The 13,387-nt window shown below is 37.6% G+C and overlaps 1 protein-coding gene across 4 annotated transcripts in view; it reads left to right on the top strand.

Moving 5' to 3' along the window:
- Positions 1–13,387, top strand: part of LOC108698820 (teneurin-3) — a 299,615-nt gene that overhangs the window by 220,031 nt on the left and 66,197 nt on the right. For all 4 annotated transcript variants that reach the window (XM_041589114.1, XM_041589120.1, XM_041589113.1 and 1 more), the window contains 3 exons: positions 4,915–5,131; positions 8,570–8,689; positions 10,199–10,460. In XM_041589114.1, coding sequence (XP_041445048.1) covers positions 4,915–5,131; positions 8,570–8,689; positions 10,199–10,460 — 599 coding nt within the window. The remainder of the gene's footprint in view (positions 1–4,914; positions 5,132–8,569; positions 8,690–10,198; positions 10,461–13,387) is intronic.

Raw genomic sequence — 13,387 nt, 5'->3', positions numbered from 1 at the left:
ATATATATATATATATATATATATATATATATATATATATATATATATATATATATATATATTATGAATAATGAAAACAGAGTAGCAAATAGCCTAAAAAAAGTTTTAGATAAATGTGCTTTTAAAATGCTAATTTATGTTTCAAGGAGCTCAAACACTTCATAAAACCAAAAAAAAAACAACAAATTCTAGCTATGACAAATGGCAAGGAACAAAATTGCACAGAAAAAAAAAATATTGTCTAACTGCTTATTTGAGACTGTCTTGGTAAGTGTATATCAGCCATGAGAAGTTGCTTGGCAACAGAGTGTTCCATAAAAGAACTGTTACACTGAGGCTAGCATTCTCTGCTTGTGATAAAGGATTTTAAAGTAAAATTACTAGTTCTGTTTGATTTATGCCTTTGTAATTTCCCTTATATTTATTTTATTACAACTTCTTGCCCTTCTGGATTGAATTGAGGTTAAATGAGGTTGCTGGTACTCTGGTAGAAAGAGAGTTTATGATTCAGTAGGTTGTAAAAGCGAAAAAAAAATACACTTATTATTATTAGTGTTTCTTTCCCCTTATTATGCATAAATCAGTTGCAATGTTAATGTGTTCTCAAAGAAGAAGTGCTTTCAGAAACCTGTGGAATAGCAGCCACACCAGAATGGCACACCTGTGTGATTTTTTGCCTGAAAACATATTCCTTCTTACTATCGTGCATTTGGATGATATAGACCAGTGGTCCCCAACCAGTAACTTGCGAGCAAGATGTTGCTCACCAACCCCATGGATGTTACTTCCAGTGGCACCAAAGTATATCTCTTATTTTTGAATTCCTGGCTTGGAGGCAAGTTTTGGTTGTATAAAAACCAGATGTACTGCCAAACAGAGTCTCCTGTAGGCTACCAGTCCACATAGGGGCTACCAAACAGCCAATCAAAGCCCTTATTTGACATCCCCATGAACTTTCTCATGCTTGTGTTGCTCCCCAACTCTTTTTTACATTTAAATGTGGCTCATGAGTTAAAAAGGTTGGGGACCCCTGATATAGACAGTCACTATGTAGTGGGCTGGCGGGGGGCTGTTTGGGTCTCTGTGTAATTAAAATGCCAGGGTCAATTTTAAATCCCAGTGCAGACCTGTTCTTCTATACCTATTTAATAAAAGACCCGAATCTCATTGGGAAGCCTTGACTACTAAGTAGGCCTATCCTTGAAGATGGTCATATTGGTAGTGTTTCCTTTTAAAATGTGTGCTGTGTGTGTTATACCTAAGTAGTTTTAGGTATATATATATATATATATATACCAGTTAATTTAAGAATTTCCTTTCCTTCTGATGCCACGTTGGCACCTTATCTACTAAATAATGCTATTTATTGCCCGCACAGGAATACTGCGTTTTATTTAAGCCGCCCTTGGGCAGCGTTGTTGATAACGGTTCTGGCTGTGTGCAGGTGAAGCTGATTGGAGTGTGTTCTTCCCATTCCTTTGTAAAGAGAGGAATTTGTTTATTTTCAGCTTTGCTCTCCTATGCACAATTTGTGGCTGAAAAATATCTCAATGATACATATTGCAGCCATTCCTAAAACTCTTGGGGGCAGCAAAAATTCCAGCAGATTCACCCAATGACCTGCTATAAGTCTGCAGCTGTGTCTTGACACAATTACTTAAACAAGCAGCTTGTGCTACCAACACCTTTTAAGCACCGCACAGCAATCATCTGGCCAAATCTTCAGAGAGCTTCAAGTGAGGATTAAGCACAGCAAACATATATTTTTCTTTTTATAATGTAGTCAATTTACACATAAATACAGCTCATCTGATGCGAAATTCATATTACTCTATAAATTTCAGGTAATAGCAGGGAACACTGGCCTCTGCTTAGAGATTCTTCGCCATAAATATCATTTAAATGTGCAGTCCCCTTAAATACAGAAAATCCAAGCCATCACACAAATTCTCCCTTCTCTGCTTTTCTAATTTTTAATAAAGAAAAAAAAAACAGTTCACATCCTTGTAGAAAAGGTAATATAGAGTGGATATGGCATTTCATGTTTATAGTTCTGTGTAGGGCTAGGGCAAAGTGCAAATTGAAGAAAACTTCCACGTTTTTCAGACTTTGTGCCCTTCCCTGTACTTTTATGAATTTTTGCAGAAAATAAATATATTATTGCCTTTACTGTATCAATGAGGCAGGCAGTGAAAGGCACTTAGATATCCTCCTCCCAACCCCTACCTGCCCATGACGAGCAAGTTAGGGTGTGTAAAGGGCAGGACTTCTTTGCACCCACCATCAATCACTATTCTCTGTATTTCCAATGAAGAATGCAATCAGACTCTAGTCAAAGTTGGACTGGGCCAAACCTGCTCCCTGCTCTCATCCTCCCTCTACCGCCCTGGGGCTTTGTAGGGAGAGGGGGGGCTGAAACAGCAGCCCCAGTTGGCCCCCCACCAGTCTGACCCTGACCCTTGACACAAGTGTTTTTTAATTGAGCACTAAGGGGCATGTCTTAGCAAACTTTATCACTTCCAAGGTCATAGTAAGTGTCCCTTTATGTACTGAGCACATGCCCACGTTCCTTTGAATATATCCTATGGCTTTTAATCAATGTTTTAAGGAATGTCGCCCTGCCACAGCTGCTTTCACCTCAGTTGGACCAGTTAGTTATACTAGATAATAGTGGTGACTGATGTGCAGACAAAGAATGAGAAATGGTTTCTCAGTTATACCGAGTCAGATTCATAACCATCCGTCATTCGCTTGGGCAAGTTGCTGATAAACTCCCCAGAAAAATAACAAACAGTGTGTCCCTGTATCTTGGCTGGTGAAAATGAGATCCTTCTTCTGATTGATGTCAGCAGAGAGGCTTGTAAAAAATGCATTTCCAGCTGATTAGTTCAGAACGTGTCAATCTCATGCAGTTTTTATGACCTGCTGACTACCAACCAGATGTACATTTGCTTTCTATAAAATAACAAAGATGAATTACTAAATGCTAGAATTTCTTCTGCCGAACTCTTATTTCTTGGCAGATTAGGAGGAACTTTCCTATTTGACTTTTTTGATGCAACTGTAAAGTTATATGTGAAACTTTATGTAACTACTTCTGAACTGTTTATGGAATGGAAAAGATTTTGCCTCTGGGTTTCTATAATATGACCAGCTCCCAATTCATTGTCTAGAGCCCTACAGGTGTAGGTGATGGGAGAACAAATTATATAATAGGGGCAAAGGACATGCAACAAGGTGCTGTGTGGAGCAGCCAGAGATATAATGCTCAATCCAAGAAAAGACCATAGTACAGTTTTAGGGCAGAGACATTCTCGAAGATTTAGGGAGATTTAGTCACCCAGGAGACAAATTGCCTCTTCTTCTGGCGAATAATATACCCAAACTGCTTCCCGTCGGCTAGAATCTAAAGTGCCGGCGGGATGGCATTTGAAGCCCTTCGTTTTCTGAAGTTACCCAAAGTTGCCTCACGAGGAAACTTGGGGACTTCGGAAAACAAAGCGCTCCGAGTGACATCCCCCCGGCGATTTAGATTCTAGCCGGCGGAGAGGCAGTTCTGGGAGATTAGTCACCATAAGAAGAGGCAATAGCCAGGCGACTAATCTCCCCGAATTTTCTTGTCTGTCTCTGCCCTTAAGAACTTGGCTGTAGAAGAGATTACGCAGTTGACCAGTTGCAATTTCATAAAGAAAACTTGTATCTTCAAGTACTACAGCTGTAAGGGGGTTATTTCTTAATGATTGAGTTCTGTCCCAAAAAATTTTAGTTTTCAAGGGTAGTTTAAGTAAAAACTTTTTTTAAAATTTGTAAAATGTCCTGAAGCTGCAAAAAGCTTGAATCCAAAAATACTCCTGCTAAAACCTGTCACGGTCATGTAGAAGTCAATGGCAGAGGTCCCTTGAACCATTTGAAGATAGCAATACAATTTAATTTGATTTTTCTGTAGCTTAGTTTTGATCTCACATGGCATCAAATTGTAAAAGAGTGCTCATCAGCTAATTTACAATTTGATTTAGCTGGTCATATAATTATCGGGTTGGATCTGGTTTTGGAGGACCTCAGTAAAAGTATATGTAGACGTTATTATTAAAGCAAATGTTTGAACGACACAAAGCTCCTTCCTTGCAAGCAGATCCCAAAAGCATGTGACTCTATGTGACTGGCATAGGAATTCTTTTAGCACTATGATCTGACTAGAGAGAACTAGACCATATTCCAAATTGGATCAGAATTGCAGCCAAGTCTGTAGTGTGCACAAGGCCTAAACAAACTCATTATAGTAATCATCGCTACCATCTGGACATCTCACTTGAACCTGCTCATTACTAGAGTCAATTTTTCTACTAGACAGGATGGCATTTGGCTGCAATTTACCTGCAGTAGGTATAAAATGACTCATGAATCTTTGGTGTGAATCTGTCTGTTGAAATGGAACCTCTTCACTCTTCTTGGATGCACAGAATCAGGAATTTTAAATTAGATAATAAAATGTGATGGAAGGTGGAAGGTGCAGCAGATAAAAATCCATCCCATGACTTCCAAACAGGAGGCTTATTAGCTGCCTTTTTACACCAGTTGCATTTCTCCTGAGCCTGTCAGCTATTTAAGCATGAGTACTCTCTGGCAGGCCTCCACGTAAAGTTACAGTCTTAACTAGACAGTGAATTGCACGTTAAACATTATTTTGTTGTATCTGACTAATTTCCACAGGCATTCAGACAAGTGTGGGAGAAATGTGTTTTCTTGCAAAGGAAAGTAAGAATCCCGTTATTTCATACAATTAACTCCTCACTCATCAACTTTGAGCTACAGAAGCAAGCAGAAAAGTATAGCCTAGCTATGAAGGTGTTATTATAGTGCAGGAGGCATAATCCAGTAGAGTATGAATTCAATCAAGTGACTTTCTTCTGGCAGATGGCTTAATCGACTGCATGGACCCAGACTGCTGCTTACAGAGTTCCTGCCAGAATCAGCCGTACTGCCGTGGCCGCCCTGATCCACAGGACATTATCAGCCAAAGCCAGCAGTCACCATCCCAGCAGGCTGCCAAACCTTTCTACGATAGGATCAGCTTCCTTACAGGAGCTGACAGCACCCATGTCATGCCGGGAGACGACCCTTTCAATAAAAGGTAAGACTGTCACTCTGACACATACAAAAAAAGGGCAAGCAAAGTTGCAGCCAGGAGGTACCTGATCGACTGTATTTTTTAATAATGGTTTTATTAAATAGCAACAATAGTTTTTATTGTAAAGCGTTAAGTTGTCAATTATTCAAATTAAAAACAATAGTCTAAAACAATAGACATTTTTGCAAAATATGTAAGTAAATTTCCTATATACATGAATTAAAAGTAGGTAAATGCATTTGTTATTGAAAGCAGTACATTCATGTGCCTGTTTATTCTCTGCACTGTTTTTTTGACACACAGCAGAAGCCAGCTCTCCTCAAGGTAAGACTCCAATTCCCATAATGCCTTGCATTTTCTGTGCTTAACAGGCCTGAAAAGTAGCATGCAAGGCATTGTGGGAATTGGAGTCTTAACTTGAGGAAAGGACAAGCTTTTCAGAGAATAGAAACAGGCAGATACTGCTTTCAACAGCAAATAAATTAACAAATATAATATTTAATATATATAATAATAATATATAGTTGCTCATGGTGAGAAATAAATTTTTTGTCATTTTGCTAAATTTTCTTTTTTTCTATTATAAATCAATTTAGGACGCACGCACTGATCTATATGATCATCCCCTGTCATCGTCAGCATTACAGTTTATTTAATGTTTAGACTGTCTTGCCTACTTTAGCGTCCTTTCCCCAGTTTTTTCTTGGTGTCAAGTTTGCATTAGTTAAATAATAGATGTATTGATCTCTACAAGTCTGGCAAATCCCCAGTTCACTTATTTTCCTATGACTATGAATTGTTCTACTAATATCACTTTAGTTGTATTCCGTCAACTCTTGACTTGTTGATAGCTAAAACCTACGAGTATGGAACATGTTATGGTGCAAGGGAAAAGAATATTAACTGGTACATATTACCATTTCACTTTTTATACAAAAGAAATAGGAAACAAAATATGAAAAGGCATTGGGCAATTTCAATATTATTCAATATAAACTAATTTTAGCGGCATAATTCATGATTTGCTATGCAAATTAAGCCCTTTTGTCTGGCTTGACTACTTCCCAAGGTGCTTATTTTCTTAGGGTCAGGGCACACACTCAGATTCAGGGAGATTCTCCCCGAACTCTCACTCGCCGGCTAGAATGTAAATCACCGGCAGGATGGCACTCGGAGCGATTCGTTTTCCGAAGTCGCCCGAAGTTTCCTCGTGAGGCAACTTTGGGTGACTTCGGAAAACGAATGCGCTCCAAGTTCCATCCGAGCCAGCAATTTACATTCTAGCCGGCGGGAAGCAGTTCAGGGAGATTAGACAACCCGAATAAGAGGAGATTTGTTGCCGGCCGACTAATCTCCCCGAATCTGAGCGTGTGCCCTGTCCCTTATACTGGGTGACAGCACTTATAGGTAGATATTCATCAATAATTTGTGATCTGCTTTTTGTATCTCTATATAAACTGAATATTGATGATCAACTTAAACCCAGGCGCCATCTTCTGCCAGATGGGAGAATGTCAATATTACCAGGAGTATAACGTTACCTTATTGTGAATCTTTGACCAATATATTGAACAGGTTTCCTCAACAACGTGTGTTGTGTTGTGACATGAAGCCATGAATACAGGGTCCTAATCCTCAAACTGTCTACAAATGTTTTTCAAGTATGGTTTCTTAGACCAGCACAACTAACCAGAGCAAACTGGATTTCAGTAGATGGCCTTTGAAACACCAATAAGTTCATCAGTCAGGGATGTCTGCACAGAGTACTGTATAAAGGCAAAAGCTAAAATAGCTTGACTGTCTTGCAGCCTTTGGGAGAGAGATTTAAGCTTATGGCTATATTAAGAACTTTTTCATCATTTGAAACATTTGGAATTTCTATATCATAGTTTGTAAAGGTAAAAAATATATATGTCCTGTTTCTTTACAAAGATTTTTTTAAACATTGTTTTAACCTTCCAAGAATATTGTACTGAATTTTTCTATAACATGAGTCCCAGACTCCAGAACTGCACTTTTAATATGAACTTCATATTTTATTCCAAGGGATGTTTATATGTAGGAGTGTGGTTTTACACATTATAACATATTCCCATTATAAGTCTATGAGCTTGTAAGCTGCTTGACTGGTGCGTTTCAGAAGCAGTAATGATCTAAAAATCTTCCACTAACTGAGAGCAGGTGCCTTATGTCCTGCTGAGTGAAGGAAGATGATTTACATTAGAACTCCTGGGTCTCCAGTAATTTAACTGTATTAATGCAGTTAGGCGCAGCAGTTGATTAAAAGTTGTTGCACAAATGTTCCTTATTGCCCCCTCTAAATCTTCTGCTTCCCATTCCCAGCAGATTTTCCATTTGCCTCACAATTAATTGGAAAGAATACTGTTCTTCATGCAAGGGCCAGAGACCGGATCTGACTAGTAGAGCTTTATACATTAAAGAGGGCTCCCATGGCTACTGCAGATAAACAGACTAATCACTTTATTACTTGACTTTTGAAAGGAGTTATTAAGCCATTTGCTGCCTTTTCGCGTTTTTTGCTTGTTGGACTTTCACATTAGTAGGAATTGGGAAAGCTTGCACCATAATAAAACACTGGTTGAGCTCATAAATCCTTTTTATTTTTAGTGTGCTATTCTCATTTGTATCAACAATCAACCCAGAGCCTTGTGGTATTTTCAGTGCCTTTACCTGTATACTATGATGTCAACTTGGTGTTCAAATTTCTGGTGCAATATTATTTATACCCTGTTAATAAATGTGCTATGAAATGTATGGGCAATGCATATTTTATTTATTAATATAAGGGCAGCGAGGTAAAATTAATTGTCATTCAAAGCCTCAAATCAAAGCACGTCCCTGGTGGCCAGATTATCGGCATAATGCCCATGTAACCAGCATGTGAAAATACATTATAAAACACAAAAGAACGGCCAGTTTCATCAATTTCATGCATGGATATATACCAAATCTTACTGATTCTGATTATTCGAATGCTTTGATTGGCTACAGCCCTGTCCAAAACAATTACAATGACTCTCCCATTTCTAGTATCTCAGAATGCTCAAGCATTGGCCTGACTCACTCGCTCTGAGTAAGCCAGTAACAGGTTAACAGGGGAAATACTCACTTTCCAGTTATTATTGGATTCAATATTTAAGTTGTAGCTAGAAGGAACGAAAGTGTATTATACCGCATAGTCACTCAGTGAATTGTATTCCATTTTTAATTTTCTGCTGGAAGATAGAGAAGGAACCGAAGAGTCGCTTCTGAAATACATTGTGTTTCTTTGGTGTCTGTGCAGAGCAGCTCACCATTAGCATCTTTGTGCAGTAAGAACTTTATACACCTGAGGTAGTGAAGCATTGAATCATGGCATGAATCACGTTTCAGAAGGCAAATGTACATAACCCGAAGTCTTCCTTTCTCCCTTCACTGCAGCCTCGCATCTGTAATCAGGGGCCAAGTTCTTACAGCTGACGGAACACCGCTCATTGGAGTCAATGTGTCGTTTCTGCACTACCCGAACTATGGCTACACAATCACACGCCAGGATGGAATGTAAGCGTAGGACTGAATAACTGACTCCATATTTATTTATAGCTTTAGCTATCAACATAACGTGATCTTTAAATTATTGCCTGCTGTGCAATTTATTGCTAATTAGTCTTTGTGGCAGCTTTGTCGATATGCTATAGCCTCTCATTTAGGTGCCTACAAAGTCACATGAATATCTAGAAACACATCAGCACTGCTTTCCAGTGTGTCAAGTGCCTAAGTGACAGAAAGCTCTAATGTACAGCTAATACATCGTGCAGCTCAAGCCTTATCAAAAAAACGATAGAGAAGGAAAAGGCAAGAGGTTTGATGCATTTTCCTGAGAGACATGAGTTCAAAAGAGATTAAAAGACTTAAATGAAATATATCATATTTATAAGTAGGGGTTATCTTCCACAAATTTTCCCCTTTAATAGAAAATAAAGTTAATTTCTATGGTGTTTACTTGCTGTGCATGTTCTCTTTCGATCTGACCCTTCATATCTATTATTTTTGCTTTCTTAAGAAGCTTCAATTTTTGGGGTGATTAATCTCATTATGGGCATTATGAGTTTTTGGAGCAAGTTGGAGGCCATAAAATCTTATGGAGGGGAATATCAAGCCATAGGTCTCTGGTTGGATAGCTCTAATCTAAAAGATATTTAGTAAGGGTCTAGGGAGAATGCTTAAGTGCAAAGCAATATGACAGCTAATTGTAATATCTTGAAACATAAATACATAAAGAATGTTCTTTGCGCACAACAAACATTTTTGTACACCTTAAGAGGAAACCTCCATCTTTTAGGGGCAGATTTATCAAGGGTCGAAGTGAATTAGAGAGAAGTTTCGATGTAAAAAAATTCAAATCGAATAGGATACTACGACTTCAACCTCAAATTCGATTTGAAGTAAAATAGTTCTAATATTCGACCATTCGATAATCAAAGTACTGTCTCTTTAAAAAAAATTTAGACTTCAATACTTCGCCAAATTAAACCTGCCGAAGTGCTATGTTAGCCTATGGGGACCTTCTAGAGCAGTTTTTTGAAGTGAAAGTAAAATCGTTCAATCGGTCGCTGAAATCCTTGGAATTGTTTGATTCAAAGGATTTAATCGATTTTACTTCAACCGCAGGATGCCCAAATTCGATGAAAAAACTTTCACTTTGATATTTGAAGTCAAAGTATTTTAATTTGATGGTCGAATTTCGAAGTATTTTTAACTTCGAAATTCGACCCTTGATAAATCTGCCCCTTAGTGAATAATTGGTCTTACAGAATGAACCCCTGACTACTTTTTGTAGGCAATACTTTCACCAGTTCTCTGTCATGTATAAACAGTACCACCAAGACCAGCAGTTTACAATGGAATTGATGGGGATCTATTTATAATGTTGGAAATAGAGTAGATTACACAAGGTTTTTGTTCTTTACAGTTCATAAATGAGCCCTTTTTTTTTGCTTTTGATTTTTTGATTATTACATTTGCATTGTAGTAGCATGAAACATGTTATCTTTTGACTTTCTTCCTAAGGTTTGATCTGGTAGCAAACGGAGGTGCGTCCCTTACACTGGTGTTTGAAAGGTCTCCATTCCTAACCCAGTATCACACTGTGTGGATTGCGTGGAATGTCTTTTATGTCATGGATACCTTAGTGATGAAGAAAGAAGAGAATGACATCCCTAGTTGTGACCTGAGTGGCTTTGTTAGGCCAAACCCTGTCATTGTCTCCTCTCCTTTGTCAACATTTTTCAGAACCTCCCCTGAGGACAGCCCCATAATTCCAGAAACACAGGTACTTGAATTTAAGCTGTATGTGGTGTAAATATATTTTGCTTCATTGTATTTGCTCCAGTGAAACTTTGCTTACTTCTACCAACCCTCTAAGTATATGATACCTTGTTTTATGTTTTTTAAGCATGTAATAAGTTGTTTTGTTTGTATGTTTCTTTAAACCACAGGGACTTTATGTTCAAGAGAGAAAAACTCCCATTTATAGGTTGTGAATTATACACATATATACTTTAACTTAACAATAGCCATAACTAATCCTAAACACCCTCATGTAACTCTGCATTTGTAAATGACAGCTCCCTACATTACCAGAAAGCAACCATTTGTCAGAGGATGGTGGACACCGTAGTTCTACAACTGCTCGTGGGCTGTAGGTCTCACATCCCTGCTAATTATTTATCAGTTATATCTGTAGTCTTTCCAAAAACTATGAAAATAAAAGAACAGAGGGATTATCTCGTTCTTATATTTTCTTCAGATAATACTACGTAGAATCTTCACATAACAGACAGCTGTTTTATTTGAATTCTGGCAATGAGATGAAAACCCGACAACTGAAAATGCATGGAAATAAAATGTGAGAAGGATGTAGGAAAGCAGAGTTCCCTTGCCAAAATATTCCAATAAAAAGGAATGCTTGCAGCCGCTCCCATGGGAACCCTCCGAATTCTTATGTTCTGCAGTTGGCTATGCATATCAAATGAGCAGAGCTTGGTGGCTTAGCAACAATAAAAGCTAGCCTTCTTTGTGTAGGGATCTTATTATAGACTGTAATCCTGTCATTGAGGGCTGAAGTGAAATAAAGGTGCTTGGTTTAGTTGCCAGATCTGAGTACGTAAAAATCTGAAATCTCCATGACTAATGACTGCACAGAGCTTTCAATCATCAAACTGTACTTAAAACGTCCGTCAGTTTCCCTTTTGGAAAACGCCAACCACTTTGCAACAGAGCAGCAATAGCAGAGCATGCAATTTGTGGGAGTTTTTTCCCCCGTTCATGAAAAAGAAAGGCAATAAGAGACCAAGTGAATTTGATAATATAGGCAACAAATATATCACATGCACTGGAACCTCATCAAATCTGACATTTTTACAGTGTGTATAAGCTGTTCGGTTAGCTAAAACAGTCGACATACTTTACGATCAGTCATACCAATTCATCTGCGAATCTGAATAAGTAATCATAAGCTATATAGACTACAAGTGTAAGTATTGCTCGCCACTGGGGAATCATTTTTATTAAAGGTGCCCTATCATCAAAATAAAAACGTTACAGGAACCTTAAAACAACGTGTAGTGGTGGGTGGCATTGTAATCAAATTTTAAAACTTTGGTACAGCAGAGTTTCTGTTTGCATGGACAAATGCATTTCTTGAGACTAGATTTATTTCCTTTATGTAAAATACATGAGAACAAAAAATGTGTTCAGACAGTCCAGTCTCTTAGAACAGCACTGTGGGATTAGGAAAGCAAGACAATATTCAGGGCAACAAAAGAACCTTGTTAAACTTTAAAATAAAGACTGGCAAACTGATTTAATAAACAAAATTATGGATTTTTATTCATTGATACTATTATTATTATTATTATTATGTGCCCTTTTTTAATAAAGTTTTACAAGTGGAATGTATCCTACTTCAATGCACTTTGATGACTGGAAATTCCATCAGAGTTATAAAATGTCTCTGAAACAGGAAAAAAGCTGTTCTCCCGCTTGAAGTAATGGAATTTAATATGGGGAACATATAATGTGCTTGGGGAACAACCCTGAAATAATATACCGTAGAAAGGCTTTATAAATAGGAGTTATCATTTAGACAATATGCAATAAGTAATGCGAAATATCTAAATTCACTTGTCAAACATGTTTTATTAATAGAAGCAGTAGTGGGGAAAAGAGATTTTACTAGAAGAAAAATTGTGATGAAGATAAATGAATACAGACTATTTGTCAAACTGATTAAAAAATAAATAAAACCTCCAGTGCATTTTAGCCACTGCCCCCTCCAATCCACGCCAAAGGGATACCTGAAAATATCCCTTCTCCGCCATAGCTGATCTCCATGTTTAGCATTGCACAGCAGGATTGTCAGCCATCATGCTTGACTGCGTCACTTCGGAAACTGTTCTTTGTGGTTCTGATCACGAGCCTCACCAGTTCTATATTTTTTCATTTAGAACTGATTGATATTTATGTAGAATTTCTTCATAAATAGAAGTTATGCTTTAAAAAAAAAACATAGAAAAAGGAATACAAAATGTGTGTGTGAACAAAAGCTATATATATATACAGTATATGTATACACTCTAATGTGTTGCCACCTATCAAAAGTAAGGTCCCTAAAACACTGTGAAGCATGCATCTACTACAATGTACAATGCTGATAGGTCTAATAGCCCAGTTGTGAAGAGAAAATGAAAATATAGATCATCTACTGATGGTCATTTTTTATTAAACATCACTGGCAGAAACAAGTCACACGGTTTTCATTTCCAAAAGTTAGACAGTGCATTGTACTTCATAATTAGCAGAAATCTTCATTAAAGAATTCAGCCTGAAGATTTTGTTTAAATATTACATGAAGTTGGGTCCCACAAGGCCTCGCTCTGCACTGCACATACGACAAACAGACTGAACACGGAACCTTCAAAGCTGTGATGAAGTGTATATTTCCTGCTGTGCATCCTCAGATTAATCCATACATTATCTAACGGGTGGACTCTTTATTCATTTTCTTGGTGGGAATGAAGTATCTTACAGTTAGCTTAAACCTAACTCAATATTTGTTGTTAATAAATACACTGTGGTTCAAGGAGAACTAAACCTTAAAAATGAATGTGGCTAAAAATGCCACATTTTATATACTGAACTTTATTGCACCAGCCTAAAGTTTCAGTTTCAGATCAGCAATGATCCAGGACTTCAACT

This window comes from Xenopus laevis, chromosome 1L, assembly GCF_017654675.1.
Source record: "Xenopus laevis strain J_2021 chromosome 1L, Xenopus_laevis_v10.1, whole genome shotgun sequence".
NCBI lineage: Eukaryota > Metazoa > Chordata > Amphibia > Anura > Pipidae > Xenopus > Xenopus laevis.
This window is presented reverse-complemented; position numbering and strand designations above follow the sequence as displayed.